This window comes from Phascolarctos cinereus, unplaced genomic scaffold (genome assembly GCF_003287225.1).
Source record: "Phascolarctos cinereus isolate Bilbo 61053 unplaced genomic scaffold, phaCin_HiC Scaffold_5;HRSCAF=322, whole genome shotgun sequence".
Taxonomy (NCBI): Eukaryota; Metazoa; Chordata; class Mammalia; order Diprotodontia; family Phascolarctidae; genus Phascolarctos; species Phascolarctos cinereus.
In genome coordinates, this window is record NW_027555958.1 from 67,707,302 (window position 1) to 67,729,851 (window position 22,550).

The 22,550-nt window shown below is 36.3% G+C and overlaps 1 protein-coding gene across 1 annotated transcript in view; it reads left to right on the top strand.

Annotated features, from left to right (window-relative positions):
* The first annotated feature begins 1,886 nt into the window (after positions 1-1,886).
* Positions 1,887-22,550, top strand: part of OLFM3 (olfactomedin 3) — a 256,531-nt gene continuing 235,867 nt past the window's right edge. Inside the window, exon 1 of the mRNA XM_078154990.1 lies at positions 1,887-2,460. Within this exon, the coding sequence (XP_078011116.1) occupies positions 2,392-2,460 (69 nt within the window). The 5' untranslated portion in view covers positions 1,887-2,391. The remainder of the gene's footprint in view (positions 2,461-22,550) is intronic.

Here is a 22,550-nt window from a genome sequence, read left to right on the forward strand (position 1 = left end):
AAGTATCCCAGTTTCTTTCATGCATACCATATACATTTATATAGATATTTAAAATACATTTGTGATTGTAATTTAACTTTCTCTATCCTGTATAATGTGTGCATTTATATGGGTTGCAGACTGCTAAATGAAGTAAATAAATAACATTTAACATGCATGTATCTCTAAAGTTAGCATTTGCACAGAAAAGCAAAAGTGATAACTGAATATATCCATTTAATGGTTTGTTAACAGTTACTTTTAATCAGGTTATAGTGATTAATTTTGTATCATAATGAAATATTTTATAAAGAAAGTTGAGGAAAATAAAGAGAAAAGAGAAAAAGTATGAACTTTTAATGTGTTTTAGAAAGACACACCATGGGGCAGCTAGGTGGTGCAGTGGATAGAGCACTGGTCCTGAATTCAGGAGGACCTGAGTTCAAATCCAACCTCAGACACATAACACTTACTAGCTGTGTGACCCTGGACAAGTCACTTAACCCCATTGCCTAGCCAAAAACAAAACAAAACTAGAAAGACACCCCAAAAGAATATCAAATTTGATGTTACAATTTTATTACCTTTTTCCTCAGACAAAACAACTCCATTTCTCTTTCTCCTGAGAAGAAAGTATGCCACTAATATAAAGGTTGTTATCCAGACAATAGCAATTTTAGGTGATCCTCCTTCTCTTTGGATACCCTGTTATATGTATGCATGAGCCATACTTTTATGCAGGAAACTTTGAAATTCTTTTCTTTCCTGTCATTTATATTTCATAAAAGAAAGGACTACTTGGAAATGAACACATAGAGGCAAGATCAAAATAGACACAAAGTATGACAGGAAACGTTTACAAAATATAGTTTTTGAGGATATCTTTTTTTTTAATTTTGAATAATCTGGATGAATGTAGTAAAGAATATGATGGGCTGGTAGTGAAGTTCAACTGGAGATACTATATGTGATTAGTGTCTGATCTTTCAAACTATTTATCTTAATTTTGGTGTTGACTCTGGAGGAAAGGATATGGTTCCAACTCCAGACAAATTTATTCTAAGAGAATTTCCATTCTGGATAATTACCTAGAAGAGCAAATGTCCTTCTTACACTCTCACTGAAAGAGCATTGTTATAATCACAGGGATAATGTTGAAGGATCTTGCAACCTTGTCCCCACCCAATTTCTAATTGACAGCATACAACTTTCTCATTCCAAATTTCAAGAAAGAGAAATGCTAGACTTCAGATAAGTTATAATGAGCTGCATTTACTATTTTTGCAATTTGTACTCCACCACTTTGCTTTTGCCTTTGTGTCTCAAGAAAAAAAGTTTTTTGAGGTTCAGAAATTGTAACTTTTCTGATGTCAATACCCTTTCATCATTTAATTCTTCCTGGAGCATAAACAAAAGTTAAGCTGTTATGGAAACTATACTTCTATCAGCATGAAGTAAATATATATTCTGTGCTTAAAACATACAACCTTCATTAATCTAGTTGGCCCAAGGGACTATACAGAAATGTTCAAATGTCAATAAATTTCTGAGAACGTGTATCAGTGCATAATATATAAATGTATACACATATACCCACAAACAAGTACAAGAATATGTGCCCTGAATACAAAGCCAATAAGCAGTCGATCTCAGTGAAAACTTTAGGAAACTGAATACCTTAGTGAGTTCTTTGTTAATGACATTGGACACCTCCATTGCATACTCATTTCTTTCCTAAAATCTGGCTATTTAATTTAGCTGCTCGGACTGTCAGTAGATACTGGAATGAAGCAGGAAAGAGTTGAGATTGTCCTTGTTTGGTTAACAAAATCCCTGCAAAACATCTCCCCAAGCCCCCAGGAGCTATGCTGATGTCACATCCGTTGCCCAGGTTTCCACACCTCTCCCAGCAGTTACTACTCATCTCTCTCTCTCTCTTTCCCTCTTTCCCTAGCCCTCTCTTTCACTCTCTCGTTCTCTCGTTCTTTGTCTTTCTCCTTTATTCCCCCTTGGGTCAAAACTTTTTCAGTGGCTAGCTGGGTAGCTGTGAGGGAAGAGGAGGAGCAGTAGGTTGGAAGAGCTTCAGCACCACGGGCAGCGCCTGCTGCAGCCTTGCCTATCCCGCTAAGCTCCTGGACTCCCAGCTCTGAGGATGCCTGCGGAATGATCACCCCCCAGGGCGGCTGCTGCTGCTGGTGTTGCTGTTGCTGCTGCTGCTGCTGCTGCTGCTATTGCTGCTGCTGCTGCCCGGTTTCTGCTGGTGCTGTTTCTGCTACCGCCACTGCTGCTGCTCCTTCCACTCGGATTCTGACTGGCAGGCAGAAAGTGCAACTGACAGGAGAAGGGTCCCTGCAGTAAAAGTGGAGTAGCTGAATAAAAGAGAGTAAAAGAGGGAAAGAAACCCAGAGCAAAATGCAGGCACCGTCCAATCTCCTCAACCTTCTGCTGCTTTCTTTGCTGGCTGGACTGGATCCTTCCAAGGTATGAACAATATTCTATTTATTTTAAATAAATGCAGCAATATTTTTTTAACCTAGAGGACAGTAACTCAAGCTACCATCTCTTACTCGTCTTACCTTTACTGTGTGGCAAATGGCAAGTTTACCTACTCAAGGAATAGTACTGCAAGGTAGACTCAGTCTGGGGGAGAGGGGTGGAAAAGAAGGGAAGGGGAGTGAACATCGTGTATCTGTGTAGTGGGCAATGCGGATCTCTGGGGAATTTGGCTTTTTTCCCCCCTCTGTCCAAAGGCTTTGTGTGCTCTTCTGCGTTCTGACAGGCAACAGTGGAGTTTGCGATTATAATATTAGTTGTAAACATGCATTAAACGATGCTAGGACTGCTTGCCCCTTTGTTTAAAGTGGAAAAGCAAATTTCCAGCAAAGCCTGGTCAGTAACACTCCCATCAAAGACGTGCTGCAGTTTGTGTCCAAAACATTTGGGATGCTGCTTGTACTACACAAGGCAGGGAAGAATGGTTGAACTCTCTGTCATTGCCTAGAGCTGGTTTGGTGAGAGAGGATATTTTCTTGTGTGTTGCTTGTTTGTTGCCTTTCCACTACAAAAAAAAAAAATGCCATGATAGGGTGAGGGATGAAGGACAGCTTGAAGTTCTGCTTTCCAGTGTTAAAGAGTAGGAAGATAATCAAACTATGACAGAGGAGAAGAATGATGACCATAGCTCTCAAACTCTAAAAAATGCTCAGTCCTAGCTATCAGGAACATAGGTGCTCTCTAGAAAAAAAAAAGCAGAAAGCATAAAGAAATATTTCCATTGGTGAATGCGGCAACTCATGATGAGAGTCAAATGTCCTGAGAGACAGTATTCTGACAATCAGCATCTGGAGTAAGGAGTGAAATGTCAAGGAAGACACAGCCAAAGACACTACTTATCAGCCAGGTATCTTTGTTTGTTTCTTTAATTGTTCTTTTTGCCTGAAGACAATATTAGGCTATTAGCTGGACTATGAAGGCCAACATGTTATAGTAGGCCTTAGGTTGTACATTAACTTCAAGAGTCAACAGCATTGTCTTATAACATCAGTGAAGTATGGAGAAATTAACCTTCCATTCAAAATTCAGTAAAACTGAGACTTTGTCAAACACAATTTCACACTCTAGGAGGTAATATTTCAAGGCCTTGCAAATACTGTGTACAGTAAAAACTTGAAATAAGTATCATATATGCTAGTAATCATTTGGGTTCACTTTTCAAAATTATTTCAGGTTAATGGAAACACACGGGTTTCCCCTTTTAACTAATAGTTACATTACTGTTGTCATTCCTTACAGATTGCACTTAGTGTTAGTGAAAGCCATTTAATGATTTTAGTGATTCAGTTTGCATATTAAGTAGTATTTTTTTGAAGTTTCCACTTCACAAAATAAGTTTTCCCAGTGGAAAAAAAATGGGCTTGTTTTGATAATACACATAACTTAAAGAATTTATTTGGAAGTTAAGAATTCAAAATTTCTGCCAATACAGCTTGTTTATCTACATTCATAAGAGTAATATTTCAAAAAAAACTCTTAAAATATCATTGGAAATGAGTTTTGAAATTTTCTATAGAAAAATATCCATCACAATAAATCCAAGTACTAATAAATCCAAGTTGTATGCAAAATGAAATTTAAGTCATTTAAAAATGAAGCATTTAAAAAATATAAAGTTTAGCAGTCATTAATAAAAACTACATGCTAAAATTTGCAAATATTATCTAGAAAATTTCCTCTTCATTAAAAAAAATATTATGGAGAACTTAGTTCCAATGAATTTCACCTTGAATTCAAAGCACTTTACAAACTCACTATATTCATATATTATTGCTATCATTATCAATATATCAATTAATTAGCATCAATATAACCCCAAATCAGTTCTTTATAAGGACTATCAGATAAACAATCCATCTTTATTTAGGGACTTCTCCACATATATTCAATGTTATTAAACTTCCACATCTCACTAGGACTATTTGGGAACTCAAATCTGAGAGATTCAGAAAGGGACAAAGGCATACATTAACTTTTCAGATAGCCCTTATAGCTTTCTGGAAACTGCGGTGCACTATGAAGGGAGAAGAAAATAATAGCATTTGTTCTATACCACAGTGACATCTTAGAGAATATTAACAGGCTAATTCCACTTAATTTTATTATCATAAAACTTAGGTAACAGACGAAGGCTTTCTGAGAAGAGGCAAAGAAGTGTCAATCTTGTTTTGCTTGTCAAAGCATATTTTGAATCGAAAATATATTAGCACGTGGAGCTAAACACTAAGATCACTATTGAACCCTCAAAGTAATAACAGATGAGGTTGCACACTGAATATGGCCAGTCAAATTTGCCCTTTGAACTTTGACTTGAAATTTTAATGTCAAATTCCCTCTTCTGGGGAAATTTTACTTATTGAAATTAGAATCTAACTATACATGCTAACTAAGAGGAACTGCTGAGTATGATACCAAAAAAGGCTTTGTTTTTAAAATGGAGGTAAAATGATGACCCTTGATGAACAAAATCTTGGATATAAGTCCCAAACACAATTCTGTTTTCCTTTTACCTTCAATTATATTAAAACTGACCAAAAATATATAATTATGTTTCAAATTGGAGTTCCCAAACTTTACTCAGCTATAAGCAATCTAGTTTGCTCATCTTTTTTTTTTCCCTATGTACCCAACATGATGGTAAATGTTCATGGAGATAAATATATACATAGGGTTCACCAATTTTGAAAGAGAAGCCACAAGAGGTATATATGATTTCCAATTTCATGTCTATAGAACTGATAGATTTCTCATTGTGATTTTATTAAAACTAATCTGCTGGACATCCAAAATGATTTCATAACAAATTGATTATTATTACTTATACAGGGTCATTAAATATTTACCTTTATAATATATCTTATATAATTATAACCTAACCTTGGTTATATGATGTTTTATAAGGTGTTTAAGTATCGCCATCTCATGGTAAGATACTTGAAAATCTAGGTGGAATTCAGAATTCAAAGAAATGCCAAGGATTTTACGTCTGAAGATAATTCATCATGTAGATGAATTAATTTTCAGCATTGACATCCTTTCTTCTTTTTTCGTTCCTTTACTATGTCAGAATATTGATGCAACTACTATCCTTAAGTAAAAGAAGATAGCCTACCACTAATTAATTATTTGGATTTTTTCTTACAGATCATAAATTTCCCTTCTAATAAAATTATTAAAATCTATGCTCTCTTAATTACAGCCTAATTAGCAGCTTCTATTTCTATTTGGAAAACACATTAGTTCCATCAATCCCTTCTCATCACCACTCCTGGCCCCCCATAGACTTGAGTTTCGTTTCATTCCTAATGGAGTATTAGCTTCATGGGCAACATGCCAAACCACATTCAAGTAACATACACTGAAGATCTAAAAAGCTTACAGGAAATCAGTTACTTGCTCTAGTGTCATAGAGAAGGCACTATAGCAAACTTTGAAGTTCCTAAGAGTTACTGCTAGATGGCATCTCTGTGCTTCTTAACTGAAATCATGATGTTCGATAATGACCTTGATAGTACAGAGACTGAACTTCTCACGAGGCTTATTTTAGGCAGGCCCATCATCTGATCACTAACAAAATAATCACTACTGTGAATGAGAACCTCACAACACACTGGTTGGCAAGTTTGATCTATGAACAAAGAGATGTACACTGTAATACGGGTAGGAAAAAAATGTTTGGATCTGGTGTCAGATTTATTAGTTTCATTTTAGGGAGAAGGGGGGGGAATTAGGGTTAAAATGGTTGACATTAAGAGTCTCGGATATTTCAGTTTTTCCTCATCTTTAAAACAGTTCTGCATGTATTACACAAAAGAGAATAATCTTGTGGAGAAATAAGTAGTACTTCTATTGAGGACAACATAATGGTCATTATCTTGATACGTATTAAGAAATCAATCACCATAAAATGTAGGCCTTCCAACAGAAGTGAAGCACAATGATGCTGTAATAGCTTTCATATGCATCTAATTTTTCTTCCTGTCATGATCAGTTCTCCAAATTAGAACCATTAGCCTAAGAGAGACATTTGAGTTAGTGTGATAGAAACACAATTAAAGCATTTTAATAATTATCAGACTTCTACGTTTCTTCACCTAACCTTATACCATATGGACTGGGACTCAGGGCATTAAATGGTCAAAGATAGTAAGCAAAGATACTGAAACCATAATGGAAGCTTATATGTAAATCTAGAGAAAATGCTTATTTTGATGAGAGCTCACTTTTCTCCCCTGAAAGTTAATTTGAAAAAAAAAAAAACATGGCTACCAAAAAACACTGAAAACAGTGTCAGTCTTAATTAAATCTAGTTTAAATATTCATCTCCTATTGTTGCATTGAAGTTGTATAAGTTAGCCTGTACCAGCCTTGCAAGATCCTTAAAATTGCTGAATTCACTTAATGAGAAGCAGAAATTAAGAATAATGTTATCATTTGGGAAAGGTCCTCTGATAATTAAATCACAGGCCTAGAAGAAGAAAGGAACTTAGGAGTCATGTAGTCCTCTCCACACATTTTTTTTAATAGATTATGAGAATGAAGCCCAGAAAAGTTAAGTTACTTGGTTAAAGTCACACAGATAGGAAGAATTAGAGGGCAAATTTGAATCTGGTTCTCTAATCCCAGAACTATTTCACTTTCCACATTATCACATTGGCTAGGATATAGCTATTAACACATCACCTTTGTGTTTTGTGAGAAGAAAAGTTTTCCCATAGTAGCTTCACACTGTCTTTCCCTCTTCTATGCCCTCCATCAAAAAATAAAAACAATAACTCTGAGTATAAATAAAAGTAATAACCTTTTCTCTGGGGTTCTAAAAGGGAGAGAAATAGCATGGACTTCATTCTCATTGTGTTTTTACTATGATTTCTTATGAGCTCTGGATATTTTCTCTGCTCGGTAAAGGACATTTGTTTGTCCTTTTGCCAGAGAAAGTAAATTAAACATGAAGGCAAAAGGTCTAGGCTAGGCCTGCACAACATACAACCCATGGGCCTCTTGCAAATCACTGAAGAATTTCAAGTGGCCCATGAAAAATGGGGGGTTGCCACTACACACTCTCCTGTTTGTCCTGTGACCCATGGAAACTAACCATTGTCAGTCTGTGTATGATCTAACCTATCTGTGACCCAAAGAAGTTTGACCTATTTTAATTTTGGCCCCCACCTATTAACAAATTGTGCAGGTCTGGTCTAGTCCCAAAACAAACAAACAAACAAATAAACTGGGTCCATGTGGTAAAAAGAGAAGCAGGTATTTGATAATCGAATGGTTATTTTGGCCAATTTTAACAGAGTAGGCATTTCTATTCATTTGCCTTGAGCAGCAATGAGTCCCCTTCACTAGAGGTCCACAATCAAAAGATTGATGTCTTCTTTGAGAATATTTTATAAAAGGGATTCTTGTTTGGATGCAGGCTGGACTAGATGACCTATTGATCAGACAAATGGACTGGAATGAACTTCAGAAATCATTCAAGTCCATCCCTTAATTTTATAAATTAAGAAAGTGCAGCACAGGGATTTTAAGTGACTTTCCCAAGATCATGCAAGATTTGAATGGAGAACAACCCAACTCAGAGATTCTATGCTTCTGTAATATCAACCTGAAGTTCTTTGTTATGGTATCATTATCATCATGGCCTCCCTGAGTTCTAAGGAAATAGGATTTTAGCCTCTAATTTTCCCCTACTTTCATATTATCTCTACATAGAGATCCCCTTTTCTTCTTCCTAAGAGGTCCCATGCACTTATGCTTCATCTTCTCTCCCCTTAGCAAAACCTCTGTTACTTATAATAAGCAATTTTCAACTTCATGTGGAACACTGTCCTCCAGCACCTTGAATGGTGCTGCTATTCCTATACATAGTTTGGTTGGTTTTGTCCTTTGTAATCAAAGAGAACCAAAGTGATATCACTATGTTGTGGTCAACATACATTGTGTCCAGCTATGGCTGATCAGACCAGTACAAGTTTGGGTAACTGGTTATTAACCCCAGGATTGATTTTTCTAACTTCCATCTACTCTACATATATATTTTATGCACTGATTTATGTACATTTTTCTCCTAATCAGATGCAAGGCCCTCAGGACAGGGACTTTTTTTTCCATTGTATCAAAAGCAGTCACCATACTTCATAACAGACATTAAGAGATTTGTTGTTGTTCAGTTGTTTCAGTCACATAGAACTCTTTATGACCCCATTTGGTATTTTCTTGAGAAAGATACTGGAGTGGTTTGCCATTTCTTTCTCATTTTACTGCTGAGGAAACTGAGACAAACAAGGTTAAGTGACTTGCCCAGGGTCACACAACTAGTAAGTGGCTGTGGTTGGATTTGAACTCAGGTCTTCCTGAGTCCAAGCCTGCCTCTCTCCACTGTGCCACCTAGCTACCCCAAGAGTTAGATAGATTTATACAGATTCATTGGAAGGATTTACTTTTTTTCTTTTTTGGGGGGGCACACTAGTCAAATGAGATAGAACAGTGATATGTCAAAGTTGGGTGTGGAGGTGGTTGAAATTTTGTCAAAATGAAAAAGGATTGGATAAGAAAACAAACATTTAAAAAGTCTATATGTGGGGAGGTTTCACTTGAAATTTTTATTCTAACATTTTGTTCACACATAACATGATTAGGATTAAGGATATGACATCTTAGTGCAAGCTGTCTTTCAGGGCCTGGTGTCCAGTATATTTGTTTTAAATTAACATAACACTAGGGTAGAATTAAAGGTCAATATTCTTTTTAGCACAGGTTTTTTTTTTTAAATGTTCAGTGGGTTGCTTGCCAGACTAAAGCCCAGTGAATAAGCAGACTATTTTTTCTCAAGAGAAAGAGAGATTTCATGACAATCAGTAAGCACATGAACTTTCAGGTAAAGTTCTAGCTTAATACAAACTTAGGAATTCATTTTTAAATGACTTCTATAAAGCAAGAATATAATCCTTAACAGTAACCCTAAAGCTACATTATGAGGTATATAACCATTAGACTGAAAAATCTATCACTAAATGATATCTTTCCTAAGCCGACTTGGGCCTCTGCTGCTGCTACCATGCTTCTTTAACTGAGTGAAAGAAGATAATCTTCCGATTTATTGTTTGCAAAGAAGAAAAATGAGGAAAGGGAGAAATGAACTAGAGAAACCTCAGAAGACCTCTGTACTGCCATTAGTTTTGAACTAGGGAGGAGACATTATCTTCTTCTTGCTTGAGTCTAAGACCATTCTTAATATCTGATGATAACTGCAGACAGTACTTGGGGTGTATTCCAAGGCATATGCAGAATCTTAGGGACTGTGGAGGTACTTCCCTGACATTACCAACTCTACCCATTCACACAAAGAGACAAATCCATTTGGAATCAAGGATGTCCAGGCTTCTCCTCCCACCATACACACACTATTGTCTCCTCAATCTATAAATAGGACACATTGAAATCCATTTTTCTGTGATGCAAATTACATTCTTCATTCCAAATAGAAGATAACAAGGTAATAATTAAAAGATTGACAAATATGGCTAGGGAGGGATTCTTTTAATAGATACAGCATCACAAGGGAACCTGGAACTGTCAAAGGTCATACCAGACAAGTAGACTTTGAGTAGGGAAATAGTGAAAGACTACGGATGTGTTGTCAGAGGGTTCATCTAGCTAAATTCATCAAAGCAGTAGTGATTATATTTTAACCCAAAGCAATGAATGAAGACTCATCTAAAGTGCAGAGCATTTCCTACCTGTTTTGATGACAGGAAGACTCATGAAATCAAATACTCTTGAATTATTTAAGTACTGTAATTCCTTAATTTGGGGAGGAGAAAGGTGCATGCTATGTTATTAATGGCATAGATCCTAAAAGTCACTTTAAAATTCACCCCATACTTGTTTTTTAAGTACCATGACTTGTCCCATGGTAAAGCAGGATGGGCTCATGGCCAGTTTTGAGGCCAAAGTGTTGCAAGGAAATATGCTTATGGAAGAGATTATATGGACATTTAAACAAAGAAATCACCACCTGGGGAAATTGCAATACCATCTGCCAAGTAAAGGATAGGCTTTGTATAGCTATTCAATATGGCCAGCTGTGACAGCTATTTTAAATCCTCCTTAATGCTAAGGAAAAATAATGAAGGAGAAGAGAGGAAAAGAGAGAATGTGGGATGAGGAGAAGGGAGTGAACAGGAGGGTGAGAAGGGAAAAGAGGAAGTGAAGGTAGGAAATGAGATGAGAGGGGGAAAGGGAGATTGAAGAAAATGAGGAGTGAGAAGGGAGAAAATAAGTCATATCCAGACTGGGGAAGGGAGGAGAGAGGGGAAGGAGAGGAGAGGTAGACTAGCAAAGAATTTAATCTGAAAAAGGTCCAGGGCAGAGAGACACACAAAACAAGTAAGATTTCCACAAGCTCCATAATTATCTATAAACTTAGTCTCTGCTCTGTAGCTTTTCTTTTCACAGTCCTTACTTTTCTCACAATCCCTTCTCCTCATCCTTCTCCTTTTCCTTCTCGTCCATAAAGTCCTTGACCCCCAAACTGGCTGCATCTAGATTCTTTTTGCTGAAGCTGCCCATTCTAAAGCAAGTCCACCTGGCCAAACCATGTGTTTACTTCCCCTCCCTTTCTGTTTCACTCCAGGCCATGAAGATGAACAAACAGAAAGTATAAAAAATAAAAAAGTATGCTGAGACAAATAATACATGTCATAGTTATTTTGTAAAAATGTGTCAACAGCCAAAATTAATTGTTGGAAGGAAGTTATTCGTATTTCAGTCACCTGCCAAAAATAATCTTATATTTTCAGTAAAAATCTATCATGGATTTTCCTGGGAACATTTTTGCTTCAAAAACAGAGGCGGAGATGATACTATTGGAGACCCATTAGACATTAGACATTACTCCCCCTTCAGTTACTCTGTGGTCAAACCCAACTTGCCTGTTCTCATACAATATATCTTACCTTTTATGTCTATGCCTTTACAAATTCTGTCCCTTGTGCCATAAATGTCCTCCATCCTCACCTCTGCCTCTTAAAATCACAAAAGATATCCCCTTCATGAAAATGTTCCTGATTCCATTGGAAAGTAAAGACTGTTGATACTATCTTCCCAAAATGACCTTGTATGTATTTCTCATATGCATACATGTTGTCTTTCACAATAAAATGTATTCTCTTTGTGACTTTTGTCTTTCTATGTTCCCTAGCACAGTGCTTGACACTAGTAGGTACCTAATGAATATTTGTTCATTGATTTAAACAGCAGTCTTTCCTCTTCCTCCTCCTGCGCTCATTCAACATTAATTAATATGGGTAAATTAATAGTGAAGAACAAGGAAAGACTTCATTCAGTTCTATACATTCACCCCAAATCAGGGAGCTACAAAGAAATCAGTCTAAGCAAAACGACATTAAGTGTTTTGACGGACCGTGAAGTTCTGTCCTTGTACTTTCATGGTGAAATGGAAAAAGTCAATGAAAATAGATTGATTTTAAGACTTGTTTTCAGTTTGGAATTCCTGGAGAGATTATGAATTTTGTGACCTACATAAGATCATATATTTTGAAATAGCTGATCAGTTTCAAACACACACACACACACACACACATGCGCGCATGCACCTTTGACTAGAAGTCACTATTTGAAAATTACTAAGCCATAACATCAAATAGTCTGTGAAGACTATCTGTTCATCATGATCATCATGATACTGCATGGGAAAGTTAGCATCACCTCTCATTTCCAAAGCATGAGCATTTTATCCTAACTTTTCTTTTTATTGGCACTAGATTTAAAGGATTTCAGGCTTATTACACTTTTATTTAATCCTTTTTATTTAATCTCTTTGTTCCATTTGATAAATTGGTGTATTATCTTTACTTCCCTATTTCAAGTGGTACAATAAATTGAGGAAAATGCTTTAAAATCATCTGCTGGAATCACCTGAAATGGGCTGAATGTCTTATTAGAATACTATAATGGAAATAAAAATACTCTGGACGCTAAATGTGTCCTAATTAAATTATTATATGTACACAGAAGTGTAAGACAAAAGATTTGGAAAATTAAGAGCAAATGTAGATAAAGAAGGGATTTCCACTCATATAATGTCTTTCTTACAAACCCTATTCACATAAAGTAGGAATTGCAAAAATTCTCATAATTAACTTCTTTAATTTGAATGCTTTGGGGGAAAGAATGTCAGTAAGAAAATTGTTAAGTCTACAGAAATGGGAAATAACACAGGGACTAACCTTGGAAAACCCAGCTGACTCCAAAGAGAAACTGTCAGATAAAAGGCTACTTATAGCATTTTTTTCCAATATGCATTGGTTTAGGAAGTTTTAACACCAGAAGTTCCCAATACAAACTAAATCATAGTTACAAGAGAAAATATGTTATATGTATGCTTTTTGTATCAAAAACTGTGATGTAATGGATAGAGAGCCAGGAAGACAAGGACTGAAGTCTGGTTTCTGACACCAACTGGCTATGTGACCCTGGGAACAGGTATTTAACTTCTCTGAGCCTTACACAGATTGCTAAGACTGTAAGTGACAGAGAAGATACCATCATGCTTTATTGGGGAAGCTTCCTCAACTGCGGTTGCCCTATTCTAATCAAATTTCAGGTCCACTTCTTTTTTTTTTTAGACAATTTGGGGTTAAGTGACTTGTCCAGGGTCACACAGCTAGTAAGTGTCAAGTGTTTGGTCTGAGGCCGGATTTGAACTCAGTTCCTTCTGACTTCAGAGCCAGTGCTCTATCCACTGCACCATCAGGTCCAATCCTTATGCCTACTATATCCCAAAATATATTATATGCATACTTGTAAGTATAGCAATGTCTGGATTGAGATATAAATTTTGTCCCAGGGATTATGTACCCAGAGCTCCCCTGGAAAATTTCAATTACTCCAGGGATATGGCTATTCAGTTGTTGGGATCTGTGGCAATAACAAATTTCCTGTCGCGATCTCACCAGGTAGTGGTGGCTCAGTGATGAAAAGGCTCTGCGCTTTGATATGAAGAGGCAATCTTCTTATTGTATGCTGAGCAGAAAGAATTGAAGATTTAATAGATATTGAAAACAGTGTCCCTACCATCGATATTATCTCCTCTTCTGACTTCAAGTCTTGTCAGGGATTTTTCATGCCATTTCCAGGAACAAGTGGGAGAGAGATTACTTGCTTTAGGAAGAAGCCAGGAAATTTTAATTTCCAAATTGTGCACTGGCCAAATCACCATATTCCTGGAGTCTCCAGAAACTTCTGGGGGAACTTTGGATGCACAGTCCTTAGGATGACTTTATAAAGTAATTCAACCCCCACTACATACAAATGACTATATTTAATAGTTGCTAGACAGATAGATTAACTAGACTGCTGCATATCACTAATAAGGAAGCAATTAAGAAGCTCTATCCCTTCATGCCTTAAATATCATTAATAGAGGAACAAATTCTAGATGGAAAGATTCATACAAATCAGGATTAGAAATGTTGATTCACCAAAATACCATTTACTAGATTATTACCTTACAAAAGATGCCACCAACTTTAGAATGTTACAGAGCCTTGTTAGTGATTAGAAATTGGGTTACCTCTGAGCAGACCCCCATAGGAAAACATAGGAAACAAATTTCTAGCATCTACCTTTTTTGAGCAATACTATATCTGATTGCTCCTGTGTATCACTGTAGCATAAAACCTGCAGAAATATTCTCTGATTCAAGACCTGCTAAAGGCATTTTAATACATGTATTATTTATTATTTGTATAATGCTTGTGATATATGATACCCTTTAAACAAGTTGAGTGCTGGACAGAAGACTGAGCATAAAATGACTCTGCTCTGTCTTGCTCTCTGAAAGCACTCCAGGGATGAACAGGATGAATTGGATAAAGAGTAGTGAAGCTCATGCAGAAGAGCTAGTTATTGCAAAGTTAGGCTGCAAAATGGGTAGTACAGATTTGGGACTAAGAGGTAAAGTGAATGGAATGGATTAATAATTTACTTATGGTATTCCTTGTTGGCATTATAACTTCATAATGTCTCTGTCAATCAAAGCAAGACATGACCTGGAGGGAAAGTATTTGGTCTGACAAGTAGATATTGAAGCATTGGGAAGGAAATAAGTGGACTTAGATATAGCAAGGCAGTGTTGTATGGTGGATAGAGAGCCAGAACCGTATCATGAAAGCAAGATTTCAAATCCTGTCCTTGACACATACTGGCTGTATGACTCCAGCCAACCCAATTATCTTCGCAGTCCCCCTAAGCTCTCTAAAACTGCTAGTTATAGAACAAGTGTTTGTCTACATTGATAAAGGGAGTTTCCACACTGAGAACGAACTGTACCAATAACAGATCTGGTAAACATTTAAAAAAACAAAACAAAACAAAACACAGCATAGATGTGAGCAGATGAATGTAATTGAAGTTGCCAGTAAAGATTTGTCTGTACATTGAAGCTGATATCACTTCACAGATATCATATTGTATCACTTTGAGTTCATTAACAGGAAGAACAATAATCAGATTCATCCATTTTTATCCTGTTTATACTCCCATTGTTACCTATACTCTTTTTTTTTTTAATAAGCTCTCCTTTACTTCAGGGCCAGTGACCAAAATAATCAAGCATCTATATGCCTATCTTCCCCCCTATTTAAGTAAAATTTAACATTAAGGACAGATAATTATTGTGCTGCTTTATTCTTCAGGGCTTTTTTGTTTTGTTTTTTACACAATCCATGCAAAAATTACAAATTTTTACCATTTTAACGTACTGTAACTTCTTAAATTACTACCATCTTATATGAGATTTTATTAAAATGAATGTTTTTTTAAATTTGTTCTTACAAATGTATTACAATACTTTATCCAACTTGTATAGTCCTTCAAAAAATGTTTGTTTTGCATTGTAGTCAAACTTCAATATTTTCATCTCTAAATTCCATTTTTTACTAGAAGAATTGTCCATTGTTTTCTAGAATTTCTGGAAGCTCCTACCAATGCCCCTCCTCTAAACAGGGACATTCCAGCATTCAGTGTGACACCGTGAAAAATCATCAGAATAACCTCCCTGTAATCTCTATATAATGCTCCATATAAACATCAATTCATTAAACTTTTAAAAAATGAACACATTATCAAACGAGTACATGTTTGTTATTCATATCAGTGTATATATATAAAAATTATTTAACCTCTAAAAATTAAATGAGGGAAAATAGAAATGGTCTAAGTTGCATTTTCAAAAATATCAAAATGTAATAATAATAACTTATATTAATACAACTTTATAGTCAATAAAGCAACTTCAGGGATACCATCTCCTTTGATCTGTGCAATACACATAGACAATTAGTTATTTTTATCTTCAATTTACAACTAAAGATGTACCTTTCATTCCATTAGTTTGGCTCTTTGGCAATGGGAAGCACTGTGGCACAGTGAAAAGTCTATATTGTTTGGAGTCAGTGGAGCTGGATTTAAATTCTAGCTCTTCTACTTATTACTTTTGTGAGTTCAGGCAATTAACATAACATCTCTGTGGCTTAATTTCCACATTTATAAAATAAGGAGGTTGGACTACATGATCTCTGAGGTACCCTCCAGCCACTGATTTATGATGTCATGACACTGTCTTATGCCAGTTAGTATAGCTAGTAAGTGATGTACACAGTTCAGTATGTGAGGTTCCAAATCATAGCCTAATTACAGAAATTGAATGTTCCTGGTGCAATGAACAGAGTACTGAAGTGGAATTCACTACAGCTGGGTTCTAAGTGGCCGTGTTACCTTGGGCTAGTGTTTTGATTTCTCTGTGACTTTCTGTAATTCTAAAATGATGGAGTTGGACGCTGGTAATGTCTAAAGTTACTTTTAATTCTAAGATTCCAAAACTGGTCTTATGGGCTTCCTTACGGCAAAATTAATGAAGGCCTTGACCTCCTCATGTGTGCTTTTCATTCCATTGAAAGAATATTGAATTCTATGAATCTATCATTTTAGTTATGTTGTAAGTGAGGAAATGATAGTCATCTTCAGGATAATTTTGAGCTAGGTAATCATAATTAGTGAACAAGATCTTTTTTTTTAGAGTTGAAAATACAGTACCCTTTTCATACTATTGTTAACATTCTTCTCTTTCATTAGATTCTAAAGCTCAATTTGGAAATAGAAGTACTTAAAAACCAAAGGGGATAGTTAATATAGTAGGTAAGTTGGGATTCAAAACCATCATCACAGGCTAGAACACTGGACTGACTCTAAATAAAGATGAATGTAAAATCTCACATTTAAATTCAAAAAATAAACTTTACAATTCAAGGTAAGGGAGGTATGACTAGAGAGTAGTTTGTCTAAGAGATCTGGAGGGAGGGGATATTGGATTGTATTTCAACAGAGCTCACAGTATGGTTGGGAGGGAACATAAAGAGAGGCATAGCTTCTAGTATAAAAAAGTAATTGTCAAATTGTTATTCTGCCATGGTCAGACAACATCTGAAATACTTTGCTGAGTACTAGACAAAGAAAGATTTTAAGTTTCAAAGCAAACACAGGAGGGCAACCAGGGTAATAAAGGACCTGGAGTTGAAGTCAAAGGAGGATGGAATGAAGCCGCTGAGAATGTTTAGGCTTGAGAAGATAAGACTTCATAGGGTTATGTTAGCTGTCTTCAATAATTGGAAGAGTTGGTATTACAAGAGAGATTCAGTTTATTCTGCCTCTCAGTGGCACACCAAGGAGCAACAGGTAGGAGTTACAAAAAGGCAAATATATGCTTGATATTGGGAAACATTTCCCTACAATTAGAGATATGCAAAAGTGGAATGGGTTACCTTAAGAAGTTGACTTTGGTGATCTTCAAACACAGGTTGAGTAACCTACCTGCTGGCGTCATAGATGGAATATTTTTTTTCAGATAGGGCTAAATTTGATATCCATTTTGTGATTCTAAAAGAGGCCAGATTTTCAATGCCTTAATATTAGCATATTCATTTAGTCACAGAACCTTTGGGTTGAAAGAGACCATAAAGGTAATCTAGCATGTCCATTCGCCCATTCAGAAATTTCTTCTAAAGCTTCCCTGAGATGGCATCATCTATATTTTGCTTAAGCTCCTCTGGTAACAAGTAACTTGCTACTTTTTAAAATGTTTTCTAGGGGCAGCTAGGTGGCACAGTGGTTAGAGCACTGGCCCTGAAGTCAGGAGTACCTGAGTTCATAATCCGGCCTCAGACCAAACTCTTCACACACTTACTAGCTGTGTGACCCTGGGCGAGTCACTTAACCCCAGTTGTCTAAAAAAAAAAACCTAAATAAAATGTGTTCTATTGGTATGCAGCTGTAGCTGTTGCTTGTGTTGTATTTTAGTCTCTCTTCCATGTAAATGAAGATCTTCCTTCCTAGAACTACTACATATTGGTCCTAGTTCAGACTTTGAAAACTATGTTAAAGAATTTAAAGTCACTTATATCTTCAAAAAAATGAATAAAAATAATAACTTGGGTTAGGTATTAAAGGGACCAAAGAAACTCATCTATCAATTAGGCAATAGCTGTAGTCATTATATTATTATCATTAGTAATCATAACCATAAGAAAAATTGTATAATCAACAAGCATCTATTAAACACCTATAACGTGCCAGGAACTGTGCTAAGCACTAGGGATACAAAAAAAACAAAAACAAAAACAAAAACTTGCAACTACCCTTGCCCTCAAAGAAATTATAATCTTGCTGGAGATGGTAATATGCAAAGACAATGGAGATGAAAAGGTAGGTACAAGAGGATTATAATGAGAATTTTCAATGATTTAAATTTCAGATTGCTAGGATTGCTATGCACTGGTCATTATCTCAGTTGATAAATGAAGGAAATCAGTGACTTACAAACAGGATGTGATTTAAAATCTTAGCTTTTTTGCATACTAGCCATATGAATTTAGGCAAGTAATTCAGACTTCAGTTTCCTCATAAAATTTGGGTTTTAGATTCTATAATCTCTAAGGGAAGTCCCTTCCACTACTATATCTGTGATATTATGAACTATGAACAATCCTGTAACGTAGATACAATTAGGTATGATTATTCCTACATTAAAGAATGAAGTATAAGGAGGCAGCTAGATGGTTCAGTGGATAGAGTACACACCCTGGATTCAGGAGGACCTGAGTTCAAATCCACCCTCAGATACATAACACTTGCTGTGTGACCCTGGGCAAGTCACTTAACCCCATTGCCTAACCAAAAAAAAAAAAGTACAGGTAGATTTTGCTTGAAGGCATGAAGAGTTCAGGTTGAAAAAGGAGTAGCAAGGTCATATTCTGGACCCAAAGAGAGACTGTTCACAATGATAAGCTCATGATTCCTTCCCTTCATTGAAGTTAATGCCTCTGCAACAAAATGTCCAAAGAAAATGCAAGTCAGCCAAATAACAATTGTAGTTGGTGTTGGTAAATTCTTAGACTGGGGAAGAATATGGATATAAATGGGAAGAGTAGACCTGAGAATTATAATACAAATGAAGTCATATAGAAGTGAAGAAAAAAAAATTCAACAACACAGTACCTGATTAGATTTCACTTAGTTCTAACAGAATTAGGTATGGGTTTTTTGTTTGTTTGTTTGCTTTCCCTGGCCTTCCTTTATAAGGTACAGCATAAATCAGTATTGTGTTTTCAGTAAGCCCTACATTCTCACCTTCACTGAGACTATGCAAAGGTTCACAGGTGAAAAATGCAATGTCATGTACATATTTTTGCATTCAATCTGTATTGTTAAAAATCATATTTGATAATTATAAGAAAATTACCAGAGGCAGTAAGGTATAGCTGGTAGAGAGGTAGTCTTAGAGGAAGGAAGATTAGAGTTCAAATCTTACTTCTGACACATAATGGTTACATGACCCCAGAAAAGTCATTAAATCATTCAGTGCTCTAAGTGACTCTATAATGACATGTGTTGCTGAGAAGTTGTGACCCAACATTGTTAGAGGGAGTTTCTTCATCTGGATGTCCCCTCCATCAATGAAAGCATCAGTCCACTTCTCATCCCTTTTAATATTTAACTCTTCAAATTGTTGTAAGAAAATCATCACTCTATCAATCAATCAACTACCAGATCAGCAAACATCAAGTTTCCATTATGTCTCGGGGACACAATAACAAAAGGAAAGTGGCCCCAGCTCCTTAAGAAACTTACATTCCAATGTAAAAAGACAAAATGCTTATGTACATGGGTACATATAGAACATGTTCAAAGCATATACAAGATTAACTTGAGGTGTTGGGGCGGAAAGTCCTAGTAGCTGGAGAGACAAGAATTCAAGTAGAAGGTAACACTTTAGTTGAAAGAACCCTTGAAAAAAAAAACACCAAGGATTCAAAGAGGGAAAAATGAGGAAGGAGCATCACAAGAATGAAAGACAGCCCATGAAAAAGTGGGGAAACAAATAAAAATTTTCATAATGGATCAGATAAGCTAGGGTAGTGTCATAAAGCTGATCACATCTATGGGGAGACTGGCATGCATGATTCCATGAGAAAAGAAATGACTTCTTGATTTTCAAAAATATAAAGTATTAGTTTATATTTATCAACTGTCACCTTTTCACTGAAATTTACTAACTGGTCACCAAGATCCCCTACCATTGTGTTTGCTGTTATTCTGAGATGGATTGTTCTACAGTTAGAAGATATAACTTTATTTTTTATAGCCACTTATATTTGATTTATTAGGCATCTGAGCTCATGAAGAGTGAAATGTGGGCAAATAGATGGAGAAATAGAATATTAAAAAAAACTAGAATATCCCCTTTTGGAGGGATTTAATTTCACTTCAGGTGGCAAAGTAGGCAAATCATACAAAAGCATTTTTATTATGTTTCATCCCTTTCTCTTATATTCTTCTCCATCCTCTTTCCTTTCTAATCCCCCTTCTTTTTCATGTTAAATTTATATCTTTTTCTGGTCCCCCTGCCCACCATCTCCCTTCTGGGTAGTATAGTAAATTTATAAGTAGCTAGTATAAAGTAATAATCATAGGAAATAAGATTGCAAAAGGGATCCTAGAAGTTACTTACAGACTGTTCCATAAATTAAGGGAGCATAATGGTTACTTGCAAACTGTCTCAAATTAAGTAAGGACACATCCTAAGACTATGTGCTAAATTAGGGGAAACTACCTAGGCGTTATTGTAAGGCCCCTTGATCTTGCCAACTGCCTAAGATAAGCTATGATAAGGTAAGCTTCAGATAAGGTCCAGATGTACTGATAACTTTGAGATGATGTGGGTATGCTAATGAAGTAACCTTAAGGTGGCATGGATAAGAGTTAGTATGCCCCCCAAATCCTATAAAATGAGATCCCCAAATTCCTCCTGTCCCCCAACACTTCTCCATCTGCTGTGAATCCATGCTGCCTGAAGGCTCCCAACTCTGCTTTGTGGTTATATAAGAGTCTCTCTGTGTCTTTCATAGTCCTCATTCTTTTCCCCACACTGCCTACCTCCATCCAAGACCGCATCCCCATTTCCACACCTTCTGCCCCTATACTTTCTGGGGTGTTCTTCTTTCCCCATTTGCTGCCATTGTGGTCTTTCCTCACAAATATCTAAAATATTGGGCATTCCTGCCCCCTACTCAATCCAGAGGGACCTCTTAGCAACCCCATTCCTTTAATCACAAACTGGGAGCATCAAGACTGAAGCTATAAACTATTCATAGCCTGAACAAGCTGGGAGCAATGAATTCATGGATGGAAAGCAAGGGTAATAGCTGAACTTTATATCCCTCTCAGGAGATTTTTCCCTTTTTCCTATGTTGCAATAAATCAATTAATAATTCCATAAATCAATTGACAATTCATCTTGCCTTCAGTCTCTCTCACTTAACTTCTTTCTTTCCTCTTATCAAAGACCAAGGCAGCCGAGAAGTACCTAGGAAGAAGGACAAATGTGATCAGAATTAGGGAACAGAAATCTGACAGTACAAAAAGCTCTGGGTTTGTGGTTCGAGGATCTAGGCTACACTCCTGTCTTGGCTATTTACTATTCAGAACATTAGACTCTTCATTTAACCTTTTTTAGGATTCTATCGTTTACCTGTAAAATGATAGGATTAGACTAGATAAGCTCAAGGGTACTATCTAAGTAAAGCTATGAAGAGACTAAACATTTATTAAGCACCTATAATGTGCCAGGCACTATGCTATGAACTTTGGCAAATATCTCATTGGAAAGGTAGACGCTATTATAATCTTCATTTTCCAGTTGAGGAAATGGAGGCAGATGGAAAACACATAACTTCATAAGGGTCACATGGGTATTAAGTGTCTGAGGCTGGATTTGAACTCAGGTCTTCCTAACTTTAGTCCTAGCCCTCCGTCCACTGAGCCACCTTGCTATGCCTCTTTTGCCGTACTCCTACGTTCATTTTCACACTAATTCTTTATCTAGTCAAGAAAGTAAGCGTTAGTCCACATACCCAGAGAACAACAAAAAAAAATCACAGGAACATAAAAGAAAGGAGGCATTGGGACAAAAGTGAGCCAAGGAGGATTATAGTCAACAATAGTGCTTCTTCTATTGGGTTTGGTTGTCCTGGAAATCTATATGCAAAAGGTAAGCACAGTAGTGTTGGAGCAAACACTCTGATGTGGATTGCGTTCTGTGCTGTGACATCAAAAGACGGTACAAAGAGGCAGGAGACATAGCTTTGGTGAAATTGACTGGTGCTATGAGGACCTGAACTGCCTCCCTTGGATTGTAGTGGCCTTTGGAATCCTCAGATCTCTTTGGAAGGATATCTAATTTGGCATGCAGAAAGAGATGTTATTCTTGTTGCTGCTGTTGTTTGTAATTTGTGGTTTGCATTCTTCTTTGTTTTGGCACATCGCATCTTCTAGAGAGAGCAGATGATAGGTCTCATGTTTTCCTTCAAAGTGTAATTTGGATAATTGCTTTTTTTCCCCCCTAGTATCTAGTTTGTTTGTTTTTTTACTTCCTCAAT